Source organism: Hesperophylax consimilis, chromosome 5 (assembly GCF_061612785.1).
Source record: "Hesperophylax consimilis isolate HC1 chromosome 5, BYU_Hcon_1.0, whole genome shotgun sequence".
NCBI classification, from domain to species: domain Eukaryota; kingdom Metazoa; phylum Arthropoda; class Insecta; order Trichoptera; family Limnephilidae; genus Hesperophylax; species Hesperophylax consimilis.
Window position 1 is genome coordinate 37,719,043 of NC_142840.1, and position 27,895 is coordinate 37,746,937.

Consider the following 27,895-nt stretch of genomic DNA (forward strand, 5'->3'; position numbering starts at 1 on the left):
ATTTGTCAAAATTCTGCTTTGAGGTTGGACAGTGACCTTTATCCTGTTTTAAACATCATGTGTGAAAATTTTCATAAATCTCGGAATAAAATAAAATTTAATTGGCTGTTTGAAAGGGGACGATCCTTCTTTAAGGAATGCATGAATTCTTATTCACTGTTTTAAAAAAAAGTATTAACTGTATCATTTATTTAGTTTTATAGTTATTTCTATTTCTAATATGGTTTCTATAATCATGTGCATATTGATGTATAATCATGTGCCTATTGATGCATATGATATTTCAGTTTTTGTTTTACAATAACAATTTCCTTTTCCGGTATATTTTATTATTGCGGACGCATGCATACGCGGACATAAACGCATTTTGATATTACAGCAGTTAATGTACGAAATAAATGTCGTACTACCTACCCGATCGGCATTTGGTGAGGTTATTGGAGTTGTAAACTCCAGTTCCTGGGTACGAAGATCCAATCCTCAAACAAACCAAAAAAAAAATAATTTTACTGACCCGTAAAAAACAAAGTTTTTTTTTCTACAAGTTCATTTTTTCTGTCTGAAATTTCCAAGACAAAACAGAACATTGAAAAAAAGTGAAGAAAAAACTAACATAACCTAATATATTATTGTATCGTATTCTATTCTATTTTCCCAGTTACCAATAAAACTAACATAACCTCACCTATTATTGTATCGTATTCTATTCCATTTTACCCGGTTACCAATAAAACATTATATTCGTTATTTTAAAAATGAGTGAAGAGTTTTCGGTCGATCTCTACTTGCTTTATACAGAGTGGTATATAATTAAGCCACGCTAACAAGACGTCATGTTACAGCAATGGAGAACTTGACGGTGATTATTGAAACCACTTTTTAATGCATTATTTCAAACTGTTTGAACTAAGGTTTGCTTGCGTTACGTATATCCTTCATGGCTTTGTTATAATGGCATGTTAGTGTGGTAATGCTAACATTTCTAAGATTACCATGGCCGACTTTATTGCTGCTGATGTTTTTAAACGTATGAAATTACTTCAATGTATGTGAATTTTAAATAAATTACTTTGTATTCACCACTATTCAATCAAAAAGGATCGACGTGTTACAAATCCAATGGTTTCTTCGTCAGGATAAACGTAATGAAAATGAACAAAGTAAGAATGGACAAACAAATAAGAACCTACATAATATGGACCAAAAATTACTTATATGTCTAAATCAAAAAGTTTAATAAACTTTCATAACAGAATCAAAAAGTAACTAAGATGTCTAAATAACGAAAGATAAAAATATTTTTTATCAATATGAAAATAAATTTGAGAGTTCTCTATTTTTTTTTATGTTTTATTGTCGATAAAGACTTTTCTAATTTCAAAGTTTTCAAATTGTAAACCCATTGTATTTGTAAGAAACCATTGGTCTTGAAACAAGTCGATACTTTTTGATCAAATAGTGGTGTATACAAAGTTATGTATTGTATTTAATAATAATAGTATTTGGCTGATTTATATAGCGCCGTTATTGTGAAAAATTAATTCAAGGGCGCTGTACAAATATATTTATTGAATAATTGGCTTACGACTATGATTCCTAGTGACTTACATCTTAGGATGGGTTGTTTTGGAGAATTTGATCATTGAGAATTTCAACGTACTATGAAAGGTTTTTTCAATTTCTGTTACTATTTCAGTTCTGTCAAGCAACTGGCCTTTACTGACATAATAACAGAAATTGAATAGGACTTTCACAGAACCCGAAAATGAACGTTGAAAATTTTTTTTTTTTTTTTTTACTAGGTTATTTCAAGTTATGATGAAGTTCAAATATAACATTAAATTTACAATAACATGTTATTACATTACATTGAGTTTGTTTTCTTTTTAGTACATCTTGATACACATTTTTTTAGAGCAAATGCTCGAGTTGAAAAGGCGGAGAAAACGCGTGTAAATAATAATTTAACATATATATATAACATAATTATATCAAATACAAAACAGAAAAGGATGTAAAAGAAGGAAAGAGATGAGAATAAGAAAATAAGAATAAGAAATAAGAGAAAAGGTTTTCAATATAATAATAAAATGAGAGATTATATTGTTTTTTTTAAGTATATACGATTTTGTTATGCTATTGATAAAGTGTTTTTATTGAGTTTTTGAATTTTTTATAATTCGTTTCCAATCTTAAGTTAAGAGGTAATTGGTTAAACCATTTGACACCAAAATATTTATAAAATTGTTGGGCTGTGGTGGTGTTACAGCGTGGAATAGTTATAGAGCCAAGAATACTTTGTCTATTGCTGTTCGAAAAAGTTATTAAGTTGTCATTGTTGAAACAATCTTTATGTATTTGAAAAAGAGTTATTTTTTTATAAATAATATGAAGTGAAGGGACTTTAAATTCTTGAAATAATCTAACTGTGGGGTAATCGTACGGTTTTTTCAAAATTATTTTTATTAATATTCTTTGGATGATTTCTAAAGGTAAGAGAGAAGTTGTTTGAAGAAAAAGAAATTTGAAGAATTGTTCAAATTCTCCGAAACAACCCGTCCTGAGACGTATTTCTAGTAACTTACGACGAAGGTTCACAACTATGACTTATATTATAAAGTTTTTTGCAATTATTGAAGACGTTAAAATAAATTAATTATTTAACCTTTTTAATTACGTAAACATTTTTTACAGTAGATCCACACGGGAGGCATTGAAAAAAAATATTTCCCTCAGAGCATATGCCATCTTTGATGATAGTTCTGTGTGGAGGGTATATATTGCAAAGATGAAAGTAAGACCAAAGTTTCATGAATGCATGAATTTATCCATTAATTATTTTGTGCGTATTGATGTTTTTTTTTATTTTATTGTATTTTCGAAATATTTTTCAACTATTTGTGTTAAGTCTGTATTCTTTTTTAAAATCGTACTCTTATGTAAAAATGACTATAATTGTAAAATGCCCGAAATTAATTCCAGAGAAAGATTGTGTCACTGGTTATGATGTATATAGCGCATTTGAAATATACAGAAAACATTGCAAACTGAACAAAAATGTTGAAAGTACTGAAGGATTAATAAAGTTGCTGAAAAAAAAACCTCAGCATCCTGAATTTCTACAGATTTATAATATATTTCTCTTGAACACTTTAAGTTTACAAGTTCCCTTAAAAGTATGTTATTTTTGGAGATCTGTACATTTGTAAAGCTGAAATGGTAATAATATCAAATTCCTTCGATAGAAAAATATCCCTAAGTATGATCCGAAAATTGTTTAAAACAATTTTTTTCTTTTATATAATATGTTGTATATGTAGGTATGAAATAATTCACAGTGGGTCGGGAATTTGTCGAGTGATTTCTGCTGTATTGTAAACAAATCGTGTTTTATTAAACATTTTCATAATTTTCGCTTAATTTTTTTATTATATTATATTACCTCTTACAGTCAAACCATCTTCTTCGTCTTTTTGAACGCTTACTACGGAGCCTTAAAAGGAACGGCGTCACGTCCTTCTTCATACAAAACTTGCATTTGGATTTGAGGATAGAATACACGACCAAACTGAATAATTATTTATGTAATCAAAGGGTATAAGAAATATCTAGCAAGTATATGTGCAGCTTTTGCCAACGTTTTTAGTTTGTTACTGGATGTTTTAGGTCACTAGGTAATGTGTTGAGTACATGCGATATATTATTGTAAGGAGTCAATACCAAATTTAGTCGTGTGAGTAGATGACGATAAGTTTATTTGGATTTTGTAATCGTGTTTTGTGCTGGTGTATGTTGGATTTAAAGGCTGGTTTACTGTTGGTGTGTGAGGAGTGTAGAACTATTTGTAGATTGGCTGTTGTGATGTTATATTTTGGCAGAATCGTAAAAGGAAGTATTCGTGTGTTATTTTATTTTACCTTCGAGTTTGTGAACTCAACGCTATTATTCGGTCACACGTATTTGACTCATATCTTCGTACTTTACATAGATGTGTGTATTTTGTTATACTCTATTAAAGCACTATCTTTCCAGGCAAGCTCAAGCCTTCATTAACCATCATTTAATTGCGTTACAAGTCAACAACTGTAATTGCGTCCAGTATGGTAAGCATTTTGTTGCAAGTATTATTTTAATTAAACCGATTTATATTCATCGGTCATTTAGTAATCAGAGCCGTTTACGGTCAGTTCTGGAAACTATATGTTACTTCAATAAATCAGTGCAAATGGAAAACACATTTTCTTATAAAAACTCGTTTAAACTGCATTTAATAAATCGAGATTAGAAGTGAATATTTATCATTTTAAATCCACTGCTACGAATCGGACTATACTAAATCACCTTTAGATAAATGGTATTATTATTCGTGCTTAATTGATGTCTCTGGCTCTTTTGGTAACAATAAAATAATTATTTATGTAGACTGCTGCAGACCGCAGACTTAGGGGAACGGCAGTGCTGCCTTTTCCATACAAAACATGCGTTTTGCACTTTACTTTAAAATAATCTAACAAATATTTTTTTTAATCAAAACGAGTGGCAAATATCTGATACGGAAATGTGCTACTTTATTTATTTGTATTTCAAATTTTATAATATGGGCTATTAAAGGAATCGATATCACGATTTCAGAGGCACTTTTGGCAATTATTTTTCAGTTAATAATAATTCATTTTTAATTTGCCTTACCAACTATGGAAATATAAAAAATAAAAATTATTAAAGGGGCTTTTGATAGGCTTAAAAATCAAATTACAAACGACCGATTTACGTTGTAACACCTAATTTAAGTACATAAATTTAAAATTTCGCCTCTAAAAACGCTTTTTACTGTGTTTTTTTGTATATTCCACTGGCCGTACCCCGCCACACTCTTTGGCCCCTTCCAGAACTTTCTAGAGCATTCTCTTCTTGAACTTTCTCCTTCCAGAACCTTCTAAAGCATTGGAGAACATTCATGAACTTTCTAAAACCTTCCAGACTCACCGACACAGTCGGTGGGTCTATTCTGAAACAATCTGAAGCATTCGCGGCCTTCCCGTAACAAAGCACATTTTTGTCACCCACGTTCAGCCACTCCCAACAAACTTTCGATGTGACACCAAGGGCTATCTACCACCATAACCACCGGCGGGTGACAGTGAAGATTGCGGGTGGGAAAACATGGGCTTCTTTTTATAATATGTACTAGATTAGATTATATTAACACAGTGAATTAGGCACAATTATTATTTTAATAATTACTCACAATAAATTACCAGTGTTGCTTCTAAAATCGTAAAAAAATGTATTCTTTAATAAATTTAAATTTATAATTTAAATAAAGTAGCATATATCCGTACTAGAAATTTGTTATACCTTTTGGACAAAGAAAAATATTTTTCTGTTTGGTCTATTTTGTATTTGATCTCATATCCAAATTTAAGTTTTGTGTGAAAAAGGCTTCACAGTCCTTCCTCTTGATACTAAATGTTATGAGAAACTATTATTTTAATTATTGTGTCTTGCATGAAGTCTGCGGTTTGCCGTTTCGGTTTGCGGTCTGCCGCCAATAACTCCAGTCCTTACAATAACTCCAGAGGAAAATTATTTTCCTCGGAGACTATGTCATCTTTGGAAATGCTGTGTGGTTGTTTTGAAGAGAAGGAGTGAACATGGGTCTTGAAGAGAGACTCATGCTGTAGGTGAGAGGAAACACATAGGCCGTCATATCGTTCCACAGCCGCACAATAAATTAATTGCAAAAATGCACTTAGCACAGTTCGATTCGGAACATTCTAAATGCTGTGGCAATTTGCTACGCATTTTATGTAAATTTTCTCACGGGTTTATGTGATTAGATATCCATTAAAACTAATACCCCGATAAATTAGCTAAACAAGGTAATGTTATTACCACAGACATAGGAATTAATAGACGAGAAGATAATGGCGAGGGGTAAAATCAACTATTGAAGAACGAAGGGAGTAAGGCTGACTGTGATTCGTCAATAAATCAATCTGACAGTAAATAGGCATCTCGCATTATAATATCACCATTTAGTTCTTAAAAGTAAAATCTGCTTTTGAATGAATAGACATTTCTACATGGGAGCGCAAATTACTCGCCACGTTATGAACTAATTTGCGAAGTCCAAATTCGGCAAAGTAAGGCAGCTTCTATTTTCAGAGTTACTACTACTTTTACAAATGTCTCATAATTTACTTACCCCAGTAAACAACGATGAGCACACTTGAGAATCGCTACATTGTGATGTGATAGTATATGTTTCTAAAACTGATCCATATAATACGGTGTGAATAAGCTTAAAATAAAGTAAAATAATGCTTACTTATGGAATGTAATACGACAATTGGGTTTATTCTCTTTTTCACATCTATTTTTACAAGTTTTCATATCACAAGTCAACATTTTGCCGTGTTATTTCGTAAAATGAACCGATGATGCCTCGACCATAGTTCGCACAAGAATAATGACGTCACATTTTCAAATTTCACTTGAGGCCATATGCGAGCCCAGCCGGCTCAATGGAACCGGTATGGGGAGTGGGGATAATACGCTTTTAATCACTTAGGGCAGGTCTACTAATATTCATATGTCTATGGTTATTACACTAAAAGCTGCAGATGTAAAAGCAAATCTTTTTAAAGAGCGGGTGTTTGGATGTATTTGTGCAAACCGATAGTGGTTCAAATTGGTTCGAAATAGTTTGTAACACCTGCCCGCAGTCCTCTCTTACCCTGCAAGATGTAGTACATCACTGCAAAAGCAATAATCTCTTTCAAATGATTCTACTGTACAATACTACGCTTATTTAACAGTATGTTTTTGTCTGAAACTGAGATTAAATACTAATAAATTAATTGGAAAACGGAAGAAATTTTAAGTTAATCCTTTTTAATTTTTTATAGCCGAGTAGAGTTAAGAGTTACCAAAAATTTAAGTGTATTTCTAAAAGATTTCTGATAGTTTTTCAAAATCATTTTTGCTCTGGAAAAATACGAAAATCTAAACCCAACTTTCTTCTTCTCGACAAGCAGCATTTACCTTTTCCGACCTGAATTAAAACTGGCAGTAATGAAATATAATATGTTTGTTAATAGAGTTAATTTGTAGGTACTGTTTGGTGACAATTGGTAGAGTTTTTTGAAAATGTTCGGTATTTTTTCGAATATGGTTTAATTGTATAATGTAGAAAATTAAGTTATTGATATTGTGAACGGAAAATATTTTAATATTTGTCCCTGAACCTAACAAAATAAAACGAAACCTGCACTTTGACAATATTTTTTTTGCACTAATCAAAAAATGTTGTCGGTGTCTTTCAACCTCATCAGCATCTGTGTAAGAGTGCGCGATTTCGCTTGATTTCGTATGTTACAAGTAGAGGTGAATCGCCTAAGACGATTTTAACCCGGCGTGGCTGAGTCGGGTATGTCATGCCCGAGAAGTTTTTAAACGCAGATTATTTAATTTTAATGTTGCCATGCAAATCCCGACGTTATGATAACTGGAAATAAGGGCGAGATGTATTGTTTAGTGTCGTGCGGATATACACGTGTGCAAAGGTGGCTAGGGTACGTCACACCCGACCTCGTATTCGGTGTCACATTTTTATAGTATTGTTATAGTTATTTATAGTGTTCTTTGATTCTATATTTATAGTTATAAGATACTATAGTTGTGTTGATTAACCAATGAAGTTGTACTACCAAAACTAGTACTTTTTTTATAGAAAATATACAATAAAGAATGCTTTTCAATCAAACGTAGTATTTTATTTACCCATCTCGTTGAATGGATACTATTATTAACATCTCAAGTAAAAAAAAGACTTGATACACAATTATGGTATCAAAAATTCGGCATCAAAGTTTGGGGTATCTCCTACCCGCCTCATGGCTGGTGTAACAATTTCTCCCCTCATTCACACCGGGTTAAAGATGATTTGAACCCACGACATTCAGATTGCTAGGCGAGAGCCTTACCCCTCGACTGTGGAAGACTGACAATTATACGAAATAAAAGTCAGTCCTACCCGATCAGCATTTGGCGAGGTTGGTAGAGTTGTTGACTACAGTTTCTGGGTAGGAAGGTTCGATCCTCAGTCAAACCTTTTTTTTTTCAAATAGATGTGAGTATAAAGCTAAAAAAACTTTGTTTTTTACAAATTGGTTTTTTTCTTAGATACTTCTTACAATGTACTGCTGGAAGATCCAGCTTCAGGACACCACATAATACTGACTACATATAATATATTAATAAAACTCACAATATTAAAATATAGAGTATAATTTTATTCAAAAAATCATAAAAAATAGCATCTTGGTGCGCCACAGGCTACTATTTCAGTAACCTGGAAGATGTAACATTGGGCAGGGGTGCCTCAGAGGAGTTGAGGGTTGACAGCGCAGATCTGTGCCAGGGGATTCTCTGGGTTAGCCAGGGTCACGAACTGTTCACCAACCTCGACGGCAACCCTAATCTGGGCTTCCACAGTTGACGCTCCTGAAAAATAAGAAAAAGGATTATAAAATATCTCTCTCAACAAATTTTTATTTTTCAAATCATCATCCATCATCAATAATGTTGGTCTGTCTGTGATTCTAACCCTGGTTCAATGAACTCTGATTCGTTTTGAATTTGTGTTATTTTCATAATTGGAACTGATTGTGTAGAGAATTCAGACAAGCTATAAAGTACAGTGGCAGGATAACTCACCAAAATGACAATTCAACACACTTTCAAAAAGTGATAATGAAGTCATGAATAGTGATGAAAAATAAACTAGGTTAAATAGGTTACGTAGTTTAGGTTTATAATTCAGTTTTTTCCATCGCTTTCAAATGACTTTATATAAACATTTAGCATTCAAGTATTTCAAGAAAAATGTTTAGTTGTAGTTTAATTCTCAACACTAGTGCCATCTAGCGACAAACAATTGAATTTCTTATGGAAATAGAGAAGACTGTTCAGAAGTGGAAATTTCAGCCACCTGTCGGAATTACAGTAAACTATTTTGTTTTCAACATTATCAACATTTTTACGTTTGTTTTAATTATGATTGACTCTCACCAAGATGAGGAGTAGCAATGACGCAAGGATGCTGGATGAGTTCAAGGGTGATGGGATCTGTTGGTGGTTCCTGCTCGAACACATCGAGAGCTGCTCCTCCAACCTAGAAAAAGAGAAAATCATTAATAGTTCAACAAAAACAAATGGCTACATAAAACATGACAAAACATTTTCTGCGGTAACTAAAACATATAGTCTTAATTGAAAGTCTCAAGGAAGACACTGTGTTTTTAGTTACAGAGATTCTCAAGGAAGACACTGTCTTTTTAGTTACAGTTTTAATTACAGTGACAGTATTTGTAGGAGTTGTGAGATCAGTGTCAGATGTATGTATGTCAAACGTTAAGTAAATGGTGAAATCCTTACATGTCCACTATTTAGTCCTGCAAGGAGGTCCTTTTCATTGACTAGCCCTCCTCGTCCTACGTTGATAATGCAGACTCCTTGTTTGCACTTGGAAAGGACATCAGCGTTTATCAAATCTGAAAAGGTTTTCCATTGTTATCGAAAAATATTAATTTAGTGTCTACTACAATAAATGATGTTTTTAATTTATCATTGATTTGCTATAGAAATTGGATGGAATTTTGAAGGCGAAAAAATAATAATCCAGAACTATTATTGAATAAGCCGAAAGAAAATATAGTACATCAATAGGAGAAGCGGGAAATCAAAATAATTGGAGGTCTAAGGAACACTAAGGGGTGAAACAGCGAAATTGAAAACTTTACAATTTCGGATCGATAGGCGTAACTGCCGATTTCTTGAGCACGGTTGTGCTGTCGATAACTAGACCGATATTGATAATGTAATAAATAATAAATCAATATGCGCTGGCACTGAACACTGAAGGTATTGTCCATGAAATGATATTCCGAAATGTCAAACAGTTACATTAAAATATTAAGAAATTGACAGTGTTAATTTGAAATACTAACCTAAATATGCATTGGCCGTCGAAGGGAGTTATTATATACAGGGTGTATCGGCACGTACCCGACAAACTTTAACCAGCTATTCCTTAGCATATTTGGAGTAAAAAATCTTATGTGCACTTTGCTGTCCGGTAAAGTTTTTTTTTCATAAAAAATTTATTTTTCATATTTTCACCACATGTCACCACTGTTTTATCCTTTGTCAAAGTTTGAAAACCCGTCTGGCAGTATTTATTCGAATTCCGTTGAATAATGCATGTGTGTACCTATATTGGCGCACTTTTACAATCACAACGAAATGGCACGGCAACATTTGTCTCATTTTAAACTATTATTATTTAGTGTGTGCGAAAGAGCGAAGACGCTTTTCGACATACTTGCTTATAACAGCTGTTGAACACGAAAAGCAATGCCAATGACAGTGATGTAGTGTGGAAATTTTTAATTTTTTTGTTTTTAATTGAAAAAAAAATGCTACCGGACAGCAAAGTGCCCATAACATTTTTTATTCCAAATGTGCTAAGGAATAGCTGGTTAAATTTTGTCGGGTTAGTGCTGATACACCCTGTATAGCTATTGGGTAGTGGTTTTTATTCACAACTTGTTATGTGAACAACTTTTGCTTCTCCAAGCCCGAATTAATGCAGCGTCATTGGCCCGAGCGGATTCAACTCACCGTGTATACGACTTCTTTCAATTCTATGAGCGTCATTAGTTCAATTCCATTCGAATAAGCCAGTACTTTTGATTGACTGAATGACATTATCTAAAAAGATGCGTATATCGACAGTTAAAGCTTATCTGATACTATGGAGGCTGCGCTAAAATTTGTCTATCTCCGTGCTAGCAAATATCGCTAACTGACCATATAGGACTAATTCAGTCAATATCGTATTGACATGGAGGTTTATCGACCAACCGTGCTAGACTACCTGTACAATAGAAGGACAAGTAGATTAAAAAAATAGTTTTTACTTCTTGTGGATGGCATAAGAGGTGTGTGTACTGTGATGTAATCAGCCAATGGCCAGATTTCGCTCAGTTCCATCTTCTCTGTGTTGTACTTCTTGGTATCTTCGGCCGTTACAATGGGATCGTATCCGATAACCTGAAAATGAACAAATAATCATATTATAGTGATTTGTTTTTGGGGTATTACGCCATGTTCCGCTTTATGTGTTGCCCAAAAACAAATCACTATAATACTTTTGGCCGTGAAAATCTCAAATCAAATAATAATATTAGTTAACGACAACGGACATTGAATGACATAGATTGATATAGTATGGTGAAGAGAAGAAGTATATCTCTTTAAATTAACTGCATACGCAAGGCCGTGGGTTATACCCCTAATGTAAAATATCATTGAAGAAGAAAATAATACTAATAAATCTAAATTAAGAAATCTAAAATACGATGCAGAAAATAAAAAAGATAACAATCACAACTAGAAATCTTAACCACTCGACCATTGGGAACTATTTATGTATTAAACGTCATATTTGACATTTATGTAAAAAATATCCCATATTGTGTAAAAGACCATTATAACATTTAGGTACGTACCTACTTAACAATAAACCTATGTGAATTTTCCAGAAACATCACATCATCATTGACGTCCTATTACGTATCAGGGTGTATCGGCACGTACCCGACAAACTTTAACCAGCTATTCCTTAGCATATTTGGAGTAAAAAATCTTATGTGCACTTTGCTGTCCGGTAAAGTTTTTTTTTCATAAAAAATTTATTATTCATATTTTCACCACATGTCACCACTGTTTTATCCTTTGTCAAAATTTGAAAACCAATCTGGCAATATTTTATTCGAATTCCGTTGAATAATGCACGTGTGTGCCTATATTGGCGCACTTTTACAATCACAACGAAATGGCACGGCAACATTCGTCTCATTTTTAACTATTATTATTTAGTGTGTGCGAAAGAGCGAAGACGCTTTTCGACATACTTGCTTATAACAGCTGTTGAACACGAAAAGCAATGCCAATGACAGTGATGTAGTGTGGAAATTTTTAATTTTTTTGTTTTTAATTGAAAAAAAAAATGCTACCGGACAGCAAAGTGCCCATAACATTTTTTACTCCAAATGTGCTAAGGAATAGCTGGTTAAAGTTTGTCGGGTTAGTGCCGATACACCCTGTATAGATAATATAGAACGGTTATCTACTGAAAATATGGTGCTTATTTAAAGAGCTCCCATTTTGGAGACACATATGATGGAATTACCCTCATTCCGAAGCCGTTCATCCTGATGGCCACCTCCCGACCCACCCTGCCGAGCCCCAGCACGGCCAGAGTCTTGCCCTGAGCCTCCTGGCCGAGGTACTTAGCGCGCTCCCAGCGACCAGCGCGAAGGGCGGCCGCCGCCCACACCACTTTGCGGGCCAGGCAGGTCAGCAGGGAGCAGGTCAGCTCGCAGGCGCTAATGGCGTTGCCTCCAGGGGTGCTGGAATATAACAGTCAATTTAATAAATGTGCAAGAAGTCCGGTTTTAACATCTTTGTTATGTTCCTTCCTAAGATGGTGACCTTGTTGGATACTACCTTTTTAAATTGCCAGAGTTTGCGGGATCGTGGTTCATACAATCTCAATTCGGAACAATCTCTATTATGGTATCAATCAAGGATCATAGAAAATATATTTAACAAGTTTGGCTCATCGAGGGTTAGACAGTTGATTGGTTAGAAAGCCGTGACATAGCTTGAAGTTTGTTTTCCACCGGGAGATTTGAATTTACTGCAATACAAGTGGCGTCAAGCAACTCTATCAAATAGACTACCTGTTTCTGCACTACGTCAAGGGTTTTTCAAGTCTTTTGGGTCTTCAGACTAGAAGTGGCAGTGAAATATGTAATGGTGATGTGTTCAAAGTATGTTGTGGTTTGTACAAACCTACATAAGTGCGTGGAATGATATAATAAAATTAATCCGCACTAAGCTCGATATTCCAAACAAGCCGAGCTTAAAATCAATTGATTCACCGGGTCTTACTTGAGTACGATAATCTTTCTGGCTGTGGCAGCATTGCAGTCGATGTTATCTACTCCCGCTCCGGCCCTTCCCACCACCTTCAGTCTGTCTCCTGCTTCCAAGACTTCCTTGGTGACCTGGGTGCTGGAGCGGACGATCAGGGCATCGTGGTTCTGGAACAACAACAAAATAAACATTGAAGAAGAAGATAATACCAATAAATCTAAACTAAACATGAAACAGAACAATACACAGAAAATATAAAGATAACGGTAACAACTAGGAATCGAGCTCAGAATCTCTTGTCTTACCGGGACTGCATCTTAAATACTCGACCATTGGGACTTAGTTGTTAATAATTGTCGTATTTGTGGATCTCATATTTTAAATTCAGGATTATCATCTTGCAACTAATTTTTCCCATATTTTTGGCAGCTACCTTTTTAAATGATCACAACGTTCTAATGAATTGGTTTGTAACCTAAATAGTGTCTCGGATAAACATAACCGATTTTTATTTATATGAGATACTATAAAACTCAAAAATAATACAACAATTAGTTGCAAGGTGATGTTGTTAATTCTGAATTTCAAATATAAGATCAATTTCTTTTTAATTTTGAATAATATAAAGTATTTATTTGCAATTATAACAAATTTATTATAATATTTTAACACTTCAGGCTTTTAACCAAATTTATTATATTATTTTTAACCCTTCACGCTTTTAAACAAATTTATTTTAATATTTCTAACCCTCCAGGCTTTTAACCATATTTACCTTTAAATTCTTAACCCATAAAGCTTTTAAAAAAATTTATTTTAATATTTTTAACCCGGCTTATTTTTAACATTTAACAAAATTTATAATAATTTATTTAAACTTTCAGGCTTTTAAAGAAATTTATTTTAATAATTTTAACCTTTCAGGCTTTTAGAGAAATTTATTTTAATATTTTTAACCCTTCAGGCTTTTAACCAAATTTTTAACCCTTCAGGCTTTAAACAAATTTATTTTAATGTTTTTAACTATTCAGACTTTTACTTATTTATTTATTTTATTTATTTAAACGTCCATAGGGCTTTTACAGATAATAATGTACATCTTTATTTATGTATCTATATATTTTTTTAATTATACAGATCTTATATCTTATATGATAAATATAGGTTATATAAAAAAAAATCCGAGTTAACAAAATATAGGTACAAATAATTGAGATGAAAAATAGAAAATCTGCCAAAATCCTCCAAATCGATGATAATGATTACAGGAAAGTATAAAAATAGTTTGCAGAGTGGTAGAAATAGTTCGCACATACTCCGTTTAATGTTTGCCAAGTTCATATTTGACATACAGATTTAATAATAATGTGTTTATAGGCTGATAGACATTCAGTACCGTTAGTGTTCACCCAATATTTATTCCCTGCACTGTGTAGTCGGTTCATTACTGAATTTATTTCTGCTTTGGTACCTGCAATGTTACAATGGTAAGGTACCTTCTGACGAACCGTTCTACTAGGCACATGAAAGTCGATCAACCTAAGGAGTTCAGGGAAGTCAAACATGTTATTAACAATTTTATAAAGAAAAAAGAGATCAGAACATATTCTTCTTTCTTTTAATGTGGCAAGGCCCATGACTTTCAACAGTGAGGTGAAGTTAATGTTTTCAATAGAAATACCTAATCTATAATTTATGTTTCGTAAAAATTTATGTTGGATTCGCTCGATAGATTTTTCATGAATATTGTAAAATGGATTCCAAATGGTTGAGTTGAATTCTAAATGGCTTCTGACAATGGATGAATACAATATTTTTGAAGTTTTTAAATTTTTGAAATCTTTTGAAGTTCTTAATATGAAACCCAACATTTGCATCGCTTTAGTGGTTATATTGTTAATGTGGAAGATAAATTTTAATTTGGTGTCAAATATTATCCCCAGGTCTTTTATTTCGGGTACAGATACTAAGACTTGATTATTCATACAGTATGTGAAAATCAATGGGTTTTTCTTCCTATAAAATTTCATGACTTGGCACTTTTTTACATTAAGGGTTAATTTATTTAGGAAACACCAATCAGAAAAGCTAATGAGATTTGATTGTAATAATAAGCAGTCATTAATATTGTCAATAATTCGGTAAATTTTCATATCATCTGCGAACATCAAAATAAAGACACGTTTAAATACATTTGTAACGTCATTTATAAATATGTTGAAAAGAATGGGTCCTAGATGTGATCCCTGAGGCACGCCGCTTGTAGCTGTAAAAGTGTAGGACAGTTGACCTTTAGTGCAGACAGTAAGCTCTCGATTAGACAGATAATTTTTAAACCAGGATAGTACGTTACCGATTATGCCAATTTTCGCCAGTTTGCTAACAAGAATTTTATGGCAAACCTTATCAAACGCTTTTCTGAAATCAGTATATATATATATTGGATAGTGGTTCAATATAAAATTAGTAACAAAACGGAATAATTAATTACATTGGGAAAATCATCGGAAAGCATGAGTACACATTCAAGTAGTAATTTTTTAGAAAAAAGCTCAAGAAAGTACAATAAAAATGGCTGGCCAACAATTAGCGACGAAGATTTTAGTCTGGAATCACAAATTTTTCAACGCTTGCAAGATCCATTCGAGATAAGAGGACAATTAACCTTCATAAATTTGCCAAACTTTCTTTTTAAATAGTTTTCGAGTGACGATATTCACCGTAATCGCAACTCGCGATCATTAAAGTTCCTTACATGTGTTGCTATTTTGGTATGTATAAGAATATGTGTATGGTACATATTAGTTCTGCTGTGTTTGTTGAGTACATCTGATGTTGTTATTAACTGCATTCTAATTGGGTTATGATAATTTCTTCATTACTTGTGCAAAAGGTTGTTTTTCTCATATACATTATTTAAAAATCTGAATATTTGGTGGCGAATTTTTTGTTGTATTGTGTTTGATGCCTCTAATGTTCCAGCCGCATTTTATCATTTTGATGTATTTTGATATTGTGTCCATATTTTTTTTAATATTTCATACAAATATTCCAAAAACATCAGTAGGCAGAACTGATTACAGGCGAAAAAAATGTATTTCTTGTCTCCAATGCTCAAAAGTCTGAATGAAGCATTTAATTTTGTTAAAGGTTGTAAAAGGTGCCATTTTCGCGTTACTACAGCTGATAGATACGGGAACACATTTTTATCAAAATATATCGTAGAAAAGCAAAAAAAAATATCAGCCCAAAATGATTTTTGCCTTAACGAAACGGCGGAATGACCAACGTCGTTTCTTACGTTTCTTTTGCATTCTATGGGCGATATATTCATGCTGTATGTTTAATTTGAGATTTCTTAGAATCAAACTGAATACTACTCAGTTTTATAAGATACTATGTAAAATACAAATGTAAAAACAACTGAATAAATAAATCATTTAAAAAAATAATTTTAACAATCTATGATAACTTTACTTGCTAGTTTGCTAGGATGTAAATAATTTCAATTTGAAAGACAATTTTTCAATTTGTTCTATTTAACACTTATCAATTAGTTGGATACTAAATTATTGCATAAACAAAATTCACTGCCAAATTCCTACGTTTTCTGAATAAACAATAATAAATAATGTATCCCTACGCAGATTGCTCCAAGCAACAAGCAACAGTGATAAAGAAGTGATGGCAAACACAAATAAAGTGTGTTATCAACTTTATTTCATGAAAACAACTGGGTCAATAGTTACGAAGAGATTGTGCTCCAACGATAATTGTTACACAACATCAACCATCAGCCTAAGATCCTCCTTTATAACATAAACGAGTCACCGTTTTCTTATATGTATTCCATTACGAATGAGAGCTGAACTGATGTCAGTGGGATTAGTGACGACGCGCGTTGGAGTTTTGTAGTACCTACCTCCTTTATTCGCATTGGAATATCGATAAAACTACCGCCATCTTTAATAATATAGTCCGTGCTGTATTAAATGCACTGATAGGTACCTATCTATCAGACGCGCGGTTATTAAGTCTGGCCGCATACATACGTTTTCCGTATTCGATTTCCGAATTCGTTTTCCGTATTCGGAATTCCGTGAGACTAGCGCAAACGTTCGTTTTTCTTCATTCGGAATGTATAAACGTCAGTACCAGTGTTGCCAACAAGGGCGATATATCGCCATTTAGGCTACTCAGAGCGAGAATCGGCGCCGAAAAAATCTAAAAGGCGACTGGTCGCCAATTAAGCTACTTCAAAAACATCAATTTTAAACATGTCCCGAAATTCTCTAGCCTATTTTCTTGAAATTTGTTTATTTTCTGGGAACAAATTTTATTTTTTTGAAATTCTCTAGCCACCCCCCCACGAAATTTTTATTTTCACGTAAAAACATCAATTTTAAACATGTCCCACCTAACAGCAAATTCGGCTACTTTACGCTACCTTATGTATGAGAAACGGCGATATTAGGTCAAGATCCGTTGGCAACACTGAATTACTGAACAGAAATTTCCGAACGTTTGCGTCGGCACAAACAAAGTGTATGCAATAGCTGCGTTACGCATGACGTCATTAGGTTTTTTCCATTCGGTTTCTCCGAACGCGCCGGCTCGCATTCGGAACGTGCGTAAGGAATTTGTTCCGTTCGGAACTAAAACGAACGTGTGCGGCAGTTAATGTATTTTCTACTGATTCCGTGCATTCGGATGTCCGAATACGGAATACGAATTCGGAAATCGAATACGGAAAACGTATGTATGCGGCCAGCCTTAATAATAGGATTTTTCAGGTACTAAGTGAGGTCCGGCTCCGAACCAAAAGTAAATGCTGAACTAAATAGTGTGGCGGCACCCTAAGGCGAAGCTTAATGCCAAATCACTATTTTGATTAAACTTTATAACGAATTGGTGAACATATACCAAAAAATATGCTTTAGATAAATTGAAGGTTTTCCTATCGCTTCGCGTAAGTAGAATAGGAATAAAAATAAAAATTACTCAATAAAAAATGTGAATGCAACCTACTAATTTTTTTTTCAGTAGAAACGTATGAACGCATAAAGGAAACAACTTTTAAAAAATACAGTATTATGGCTAAGATTATCTGTGACAGTTCCACTTGATTGATTGATATTGATTAATTTTTTTGCTTTCTTATAAAATTATTTAAAAAATAAATAAAAACCAGTTTTTTGCTTGAAATCGAACGTTTCTAGACTCCGTTTATCAAGCGATTTTAATGCCTATTACCTACGATATAAGGTATACCAAGAATAAACTAAGAATATATTTTTGGCTTGTAGCTTAGAATGATGAAAGTTATGTATTATTAAAGAAACTGGCTCTGTATTATCACACGCCCAACTTCTGAAAAACAAGACTTGGATGCCGTGTAGTTCCCTTGTCTGGGCGTCCCTTGCACTTAGATACACAGATATTATGTCAATTAAATAACAGATTTGAAATATTTACCTTAATTTCCTCAAGAAGTTCTTCCTTCTTCAACTTAGTTTTAGTGGTGCACTTAATGCCATGCTTCTCCAGGAGTTCAGCACATTTAGGATCCACGGCATCAGCGATGAGGACGGATACAATATTGACCTTGACCATCGTTGCTTAATTTTATCTGAAACAAATAAAAAACATTTTGTAATTTTTATATTTACCGGTTGTTTTACAGAAATCAAATGTGACATTGTCATCAAATGACCAGTTGAGAGGTTCCCTTTAAATGCCGATTATTAGTTCAGCTTTTGAACAAATTGTGATCAGCAGAAGAGGACAACTATCATGTTGTTAAGTTTGTCGTAAGCTAAAACGCACCTAGAATCGGCGTTCAACGAGAACCTTTCAAATGTCAAAAAACAAAACGGAACCTTTGTCACATGTGAATTTCAAGGCGTTTTAGCGAGCTAATAACAGTTTTTTTAAATAAATTTAAATGCCGTTTTTATTTTCTTTTCAAGACGCAACTTTTGAGATAGCATACGTGTCTGAATTCAAAAGTTGAAAAAATATAAATTGAAATTGACACTAAACTTTGTAATGACATCCTAACGATATTCACTAAACCTAGTGCAAGAAGAACAGGGTTTTCCAATAAGAGGTGTTATTTTGATATTCAATGGTAAAAGATCAATGGTTTCGTTGCTTGTGTGGCACGTTGCGCCGTCTTGTTGAAAGTAAACGTTGTCCAGATCAATACAATCCAATTCCGGCCATAAAAAATCATTAATCATATCTCGATAGCGCAATCCATTCACCGTAACTGTTACTCCAGCATCATTTTCGAAAAAGTAAGGTCCAATGACTCCGCCGGACCATAAACCGCACCAAAAAGTCACACATTGAAGAAAGAGAGGCTTTTCAACAATAACTCTTGTGTTTTCCGAGCCCCAGATGCGACAATTTTGCTTGTTGACGAAGACACCGAGGTGGAAATGGGCCTCATCACTCAAGATGATTTGCATTTGATTCACTCAAGAGAATTTTAATAATTTCAATGCGTTGTGAAGCGTGTATCGTTCCATTTTTATCAATGGCGTAGTTTCTACTTGTCAAATGTCAAAAAATGACAGCTTCAAAAGTAACATCTACCGAAATAACGGGCTATTCAAAATAACACCTCTTATTGGAAAATCCTGTATAATATCGTTTTCGATTGCATCAGTTACGTGTCTAAGTACGTATGTAAATTTACGCACAGTACATAATCAATCTTATATTGTTTATAGGTTTATTTCATCATTACTTATTATTCATTTCCTTTACCACAAACAAAACAAAATCGGCCGTTATTATTATGTTAAATATTAACTTCTCAAAGGTTTATTATTGTCGGAGTCGGAGTCGGAGTATTATTAAACAATAACGGTTTTTCCGAATTCGCAAATCATTTGATCGATAAAGATCATACATTCTGTCATAGCACCGGTGCTAACATCTTACATAAAAACGGGCATGATAACAGACTAAACAACTTAGAGGCACTAGAAATTAAAAAAGCTGTAAAAACCAAAAGTCAGATACTTAATAATCAATTAGACATATCAAGTAGTCTAATATTAGGTCTGTTTCCAATAAACCCATTAAAAAAAATCCCAGTTCTCCTTACCTCCTTACCACCATGCCAGTTGATGCTTTGTTTCTCCCGATTTATTGGTATAACCATTAGTCTACATAATTATCTGGCTGTTTTTCCATTACTTGTGCACTTATGTTAATGTATTTTATGACCGTCTTTGTGTTGCTTATATTTGTATCATGTTGTCTCCCTCTATATTTTGTTATATATATGCACACATTATGTACTTCTTGTTTAGTATTAATTTGTACCCTGATGATGCTTAAGTAAAGCGAAACCGGTCGGTTCTTAAATTAATAAATATCGTGGTTTTAAAACAAAAAAGTATTTTATTTTATTAAAACTAATGTTGTATTCAGAATGTAACGATAAAATTCCTGTTGTGTATTCATCAGCTAACGCATATTTAATGAAAATAAAATCCAAAATGCAGATTGTGTGCTGCAAAAAGGATGCTCGGAAGAAACCATTTTCATTTTTTTTATTGAATATACAAACACATTACAATAATTTACAAATGTAGATATTTCGAGGCTGATTGCGAAAAAATTAGAAATTTTTAACAACAAATTGCCCAACTCAATTGAGAAATTATTTCTCGTGTTTGAGTTGGGGAGTGTTGTGAGTCATTATGGTTTATAGGTTGTAAAATTTCATTAGTTGATGTAGCTAAAAATTAACAAATAGCTATAAAACTAGATGATAAATTTGACAACACTATATAATTAAGAAAATAAGAAATTTAATTACAAACTAAAAAATAAAAATATAACTTAAATAATATAATAGTTATTAAACTTAGAAAAAATAAGATATAAAAATAAAAATGTACTTATTAGGTACGAAATAATAGTAGGTAGGTACAGTAGGTACTGGTAGTAAATTGTTCAAAGACCGAGCTGGCAATCTTGTATGAAATGGGTACATAAAATGCAACAACAATAAACGCATATTAGCACATATTGGGAAGCGGATAATATAACTTTAGAGGATATGTATTTTTTTTTAAATATTAAATTTTGTTTATATATATATTTATTTTTTTATTAATCATTAATCAATTTTCCTAAATTCATAACGTGAATTTTTTTATTTTCATAACGTGAATTTTCATGTGCTCAAAGATTAGCACAAAGATTCACTTGGTATACCTTATATTGTGGGTAATATGCATTAAAATCGCTTGACAAACGGAGTCTAGAAACGTTCGATTTCAAGCACAAATTGGTTTTTTTTATTTATTTTGTAAATAATTTTATAAGAAAGCAAAATAATTAATCAAGTGAAACTGTCACAGATAATCTTAGCTATAATACTGTATTTTTTTAAGTTGTTTCGTTTAGGCGTTCATGCATTTCTATTTAAAAAATATTTTTTAAGTAGTTTACATTTATATTTTTTATTGAGTAATTTATTTTTTATTTGTATTCTACTCAAACGCTTCTTCTTCCTAGCACTATCCCAACTCATTGCCTAGGTAGGCTGTTGGGGTCGGCTCTTCTCGTTCTCAGGTTATAGCTTCTTCGGTTCTGAGTGTCGCTTTCATCTAGGCCGTTTCTTTGTAGGATTTTGGAGCATTGGGTCATCCAGGAGTTCTTTGGTCTATCTCTGGATGACTGTCTTTGAAGCTCTATAGACATTGCCTGCTTCACTGTGTGGTCTGGTGGTCTCCGTCTTATGTGCCCATACCATCTTAACTGTCGTTCCTCTAGCTTACTGTTTATGTCAGTGACACCCAGGCTACCACGAATGCGTGAGCTTTGCTGTAAGCGTTCCCAGATTCCAAGTAATGCCTCTTATCTTTTCAAACCCAGAACGACTGGCTTTCCTCCGCTTCATTTTGCTTGCCCCTGGAGTCCTGCAAGCTGACCCTAACATAATGTCAGTCTCTGGATCACCGAGGAGAGATTCCCCCTCGCTGCCAGACAGGGTAGTGCATCTTTGCGTATGTTTTTCCATGAAGCTTTGGTTGATTGACTATGGTTTTTATCCACCGATGGTCGTCAGACGTGGAACCAGAGTGACCCAACTAACTAGGGCTGGATCCGCTATCATTGCCCGTTTATGGTCAATTATCGGATTAAACTAATGAGCCTGGATACCCATTAGATATGGTGTATGCGACTAGTACCCGAATATGTCGAGTTGCCACACCCACCATTTGTGAGCCGCCACTAACATGCGGAACAGACGCTCACTGCTTCTCACTTTAGCCGTATTGTTACCATCAACTTCACCCTCCAGTCCGTTGCCCGTTGGTCACCGCGTGGAGGTATGAGAAGCGAGGGTGGGAGAAGCTATGTCGGTCCAGGCCCTAGGACCAATGTATTGCGCTATAACCACCCGACCAACTGTATTCTACTCAAACGCAACGATAACAAAACCTTCAACTTATCTAAAGCTTATTTTTGGTATTCGTAATGTACACCGATTCGTTATAAAGATTAATCAAAATAGTGATTTAGCAGTAAGCTTCGCCTTAAGTTAAAATCAGTTATGTCTTTCGAATGTTAAAACTCCAGTTTTGGATTCATCTGCTGACGCATTTCGAACCATTCGCTTGTTCAGTGTGGAGTTAAATTTCTGAAATTCCGAGAAAAACCATTTGCTTGTTCCGCGTGTAATGAACGCAACTTCAAATTCGATCTCCGGTGATAGCTGTGATCAATAATATAATTCGAATGATATTTTTGTGTAGCGCCGTTTTTTGTGAAAAATAATCTCAAGGGTCATGAGTTATGATTATTAGGTATTAGCACAGACATAGGAATTAATAGACGAGAAGATAATGGCGAGGGGTAAAATCAACTGTTGAAGAACGAAGGGAGTAAGGCTGACTGTGATTCGTCAATAAATCAATCTGACAGTAAATAGGCATCTCGCATTATAATATCACCATTTACTTCTTAAAAGTAAAACCTGCTTTTGAATGAATAGACATTTTTACATGGGAGCGCAAATTACTCGCCACGTTATGAACAAATTTGCGAAGTCCAAATTCGGCAAAAAAATTCGGTTCTATTTTCAGAGTCGAATATTTCGTTTAAGTATTTAGTTAAGACACTTTTATAAATGTTCATAATTTACTTCCCAGCAACCAACCAGCTTTGTGTTTCGCGTCCAGACGTTTCTCGGTGTGATAGTATATGTTTCTAAAACTGATCTATATTATACGATGTGAATATGCTTAAAATAAAGTAAAATAATGCTTATATATGGAATGTAATACGACAATTGGGTTTATTCTCTTTTTCACATCTATTTTTACAAGTTTTCATAGCATTAGGTCAACATTTTGCCGTGTTATTTCGTAAAATGAACCGATGATGCCTCGACCATAGTTCGCACAAGAATAATGACGTCACATTTTCAAATTTCACTTGAGGCCATATGCGAGCCCAGCCGGCTCAATGGAACCGGTATGGGGAGTGGGGATAATACGCTTTTAATCACTTAGGGCAGGTCTACTAATATTCATATGTCTATGGTTATTACACTAAAAGCTGCAGATGTAAAAGCAAATCTTTTTAAAGAGCGGGTGTTTGGATGTATTTGTGCAAACCGATAGTGGTTCAAATTGGTTCGAAATAGTTTGTAACACCTGCCCGCAGTCCTCTCTTACCCTGCAAGATGTAGTACATCACTGCAAAAGCAATAATCTCTTTCAAATGATTCTACTGTACAATACTACGCTTATTTAACAGTATGTTTTTGTCTGAAACTGAGATTAAATACTAATAAATTAATTGGAAAACGGAAGAAATTTTAAGTCAATCCTTTTATTTTTTATAGCCGAGTAGAGTAAGAGTTACCAAAAAAGACAACCTTATTCTCCAATGGAACTGGTATGGGGAGTGGGGATAATACGCTTTTAATCACTTAAGCATCGATGACACGGGGCTAGTTTACAAGCTACAAGCCAGCGAGTTCGCTAGCAGCTTGTAAACTAGCCCCGTGTCATCGGCTTTTTTACAATCTGCTAGTTGACTATCCGATTGTAAAAAAGCAGCGAGTAAAATAGAAAGACGGGCTAATTTACTCGCCATTCGCTGGCGTGTTGGCTTATAAGCTAGTTAACTAGCCATGTGTCATCATCGCTGCTAGTAACTAGTTGCGAGTATCTTTGCGTTTTGGCAGTCAGCAAAAAATGTCAACGGAAGTAGTTCGCGCGGCAGTAGTTATCTTAGCTTATGCTATCAAGAAGGATTTACAACGAAAACTTGGATTTTTCAATTTTATTTATTTCTTGTCTGTATACGTATTTTATTGATTTTATTTTTGTCTTCAGTTGCTTCACATCCATACCGACAGTTAGTTGTTTTTCGTTAAGTTTAATTAAGAGGTATTTGAAAATTTCATCCTTTACTTTTGTGTTACAATACTCTTTGTCTTTTATATTCCATAAAATAGGGTATTGTTCGTAGATGTTGAGAAACTCTGTAATATCACGCGTGTTCCACTTCATTTTTCAACTTAAAAAAAATAAACGATAGAATGCAAACAACACGTCACGCAAAATAACACGTGATTCCAACTCGCTAGCTAGTTCGCTACTGAGCGAGTGGAAAGTTTTGTGTGTCATCGACACTCGCTAACTCGCTTACTCGCTAGACTCGTCGACTAGCAGCTCGTAAACTAGCTCCGTGTCATCGATGCTTTAGGGCAGGTCTACTAATATTCATGTCTATGGGTATTAGGTATTATCAGCGCCCTGAGAAAGTGGAAATCCATTTACAATCTTATTAAAATTTCCCTAGTAAATCATTTCATTTTCTTCGTGTTTAATTATTTTGACAATTTGACAAATTTAGGTCTGTTGACAATTCAAACAAAACAAATACGCATTTCTACTAAAGAATATTATAATTTAATGAAAATAAAATCATGAATTTACTGATTCGTTAAATAATGTTGGTACCTACTTTATCGCTTGTCTGATTTATGACAAGTGGTTCCAATCTTTTAAATTAAAAGTTAGTTTATTTTATTTACAAATGCACCAACAGCCGAAATTAGTACTTACGTTTAATATCGTCATAGTGTCATAGATACACAAACCATAAACTATTCTAATACGTTTTATTGTTAGTGAAATATTCCAACTGGATTCTGGTTGGATTCCAGTGGTTCGGGCCTGTCCTCAAAAAACTAGAATTTAATAAATATAATTAAATTCATTACATTTTAAATGCACTCGATAAACGTGCACGGAGATCGCTCCCGAAGATAAATTTAAGTAGTTAAAAAACCGCAATATTGTAATTATGGCATGGTATTGTAGCAGAAGTCGGGGGCGCCCGAGGAAGAGATGGAACGACCAAGTGAATCAGATACTTGAGTCTGGCCATGTCAAGAGTCAGAATAATAGATGAGTATGTATGAGACGATGTATGAATGTGTATGAGGCAAGGAGCGTGTGTCAAGACCGAGTTGTTTGGGTCCTCTCTGCCTAGTTAGTTAGTTAGTTAGTTAACAATATTAGGTAGATAAGTAACAAGTATTTTTCATACATCGTTCTAATTTTCAACCAAATTTCTTCATTTATTTAGGTTGGGTTCATTTATTCTCCTTGCACACCTTTTTAAAAATGTCATGTTCTTATTACGCTTTTCAGTAATGCATCGCACAAGCATACATAGCATCCTATTTCTCCGCATTAATCTATTTCCTTTCGTTCTCCATCTGTCAATTCCATTTCGGTATGAACAAAACTAAGTTATCGAACCTTTACCAAGAAATTGTCTTTGTCAGTTAGTATGAAATAGTGTAAAATAATTTAAATATAAAACTCAAATTAGTTATAGAGAACAAGAGATAAGTCCTCTCATTTTGCAGGTCAATTGTGCGAAATTTCGATAATAACTGGAATAAAACTGTAGACTTGTATAAAAAACCAAGCCACACCGGGACTCTTATTTATATATGTAAATATTAATAGATAATTTATAGCTGATCCCGACGTTTCCCGCGCTTCACGCAGATTTTTCGAACACAAACATATACAGTCTGATTTTTAAAATATATTAAGGGCTTTGCTAATAAAGGCGTTTTAAATTTTACACAACCGTTAAACAAACATTAATGCATGGAAGTATGGAAGACGGTTGTTTATCAGTTGTGTAAAATTAAAAAAAAAAGATTATTAGTAAGGGGTTAAGAAAATAACACACATGTAACTACTATGACTTAATCGTGACAAAAAGTCGTGTAACTTTGTCCTCCAAAACGCTTATCACGGAAAACATAAGTAGTTAAAATTTTAATTTATTTATGAATAACATTCAACAAGCGTAATTCAACTTAAATATGGTAGAATGCCCTAGTAAAATTATTGTGATAAAAAACTCATAATTTCGTTCCACTTAGATATTTATCTGGCTCCAAACCGGTTTCACTCTGCTACGGGAAACATCATAATCTGGTAGGAGCCGTATAGCGGGGCTCAAATAAATGTTCCGGGCACAAATAAAAAAGGTTTATATTCGGGATCGCTGGCCACGCTTAATTAATTTATTGTAAATGGCTGTCATCCCATACAGCGAAAGAGAATGATCATATAAATTAGAATTTTAAAATTAAAATTTCTCGAATGCAGTTAGTTGCACTTTATAGTTATTAAGGTGAGTCAAAAGGTTTTATTTTTAAAAAGGTTCATGGTAAACGTGACCAGTGATCCCGAATAATTATCATAAAAAATAAGTAAAATAATCAGAACATATTACGAAATAAAAAACAACCTATTATCGTATGAAATAAAGTCGCTATCCACGTCTGTTTGTTTGTGCTCTTCGTTCTTCTAAACTACGCAACGGATTTTGATATGGTTTTCACTATCATTTAGAAAATTTCTTCCGGAAGGTTTACATATATGATACTTGCATATTATATTTATAGAAAGTATAGAAAATTCGATGTTTTATGATCAAGTCGTAAAAATATATTTTCGGTCACTACATTGCCAACGCTGTCTAAACCTTACGAGATACACCAAAATAATGTACTACGGAATTGTATATCTTAAAAAGGCCTACAGAAAAGTCCTTGGTGGTATATGTGTATCTCCTAAGGATAACCTCTAGTAACGCCGGGTACACGTCAGCTAGTCTTTTTATAAAACCGACGCAAGGATTCTTAAATCTGAAAGAACTTTTTCCTCACTTTCATAGCAATAAATACATAATTGGCGAAAATGATGATTAGTACCTACATATCAAACTACTGTCCTATGAGAATTTATAAACAAAAACCTTTCTGACTTAATTCCGAATAGAAAAATAATGATTATATTAGTTGATTATTATTGTCGAAGATTTTAGTAACTTTGACCGCTTGCTTTATAATTTACAACACGCAATCTGCAAGTATAATAAGCCGGCTATTGTAATGAGAACAGGCATGCTTCAACAACAGTATTGAATACTAAACAACAATATAATTTCACGCCAGCTCAAACAAACAAGAACAAATAAATGTTACCTGAGTCAACAAAACAACTGAAAACAAGAATACGTCCAACGCACTTCGAATCTCACACTTGACTAAAACAAATTTATTATTAATATTGTAAAGGCAGACTAATGACTATAGCAATCTCCAGACGACCCGACTGACAACACAAACAATTGAACCAATAAAATTGTATAGTCAAGCCAGCAAGCCGTCAAGCCTAAAACCAAGCATTCATACGATCCCGATTAAACATCAAATTGCAGCAAAAAGAGGCACCTAATCATAAATGAGTGAACAGTATTCAATATAGTTTTCGAGTCCCATCTTATGTTGAATAGGTGCCCATATTTT

At 33.7% G+C, this 27,895-nt stretch overlaps 1 protein-coding gene across 2 annotated transcripts; it reads right to left on the reverse strand.

The window, feature by feature from the left end:
• Positions 1 to 8,276: 8,276 nt before the first annotated feature.
• On the reverse strand, positions 8,277 to 27,727 carry LOC149423907 (D-3-phosphoglycerate dehydrogenase). Of its 2 annotated transcripts, none has more exons than XM_089632183.1 (8): positions 27,572 to 27,727; positions 18,484 to 18,633; positions 13,024 to 13,175; positions 12,260 to 12,479; positions 10,986 to 11,118; positions 9,442 to 9,557; positions 9,076 to 9,178; positions 8,277 to 8,508 (listed from the first exon to the last, which is right to left on the reverse strand). In XM_089632183.1, exons 2-8 carry the CDS (start codon positions 18,619 to 18,621, stop codon positions 8,387 to 8,389), a joined length of 984 nt encoding a protein of 327 aa, XP_089488309.1. In that variant the 5' UTR covers positions 18,622 to 18,633; positions 27,572 to 27,727; the 3' UTR covers positions 8,277 to 8,386. The 2 variants fall into 2 exon arrangements, with proteins under 2 accessions (XP_089488309.1, XP_089488308.1); XM_089632182.1 differs by having other exon boundaries at positions 18,484 to 18,637; positions 27,572 to 27,722.
• Positions 27,728 to 27,895: the final 168 nt, after the last annotated feature.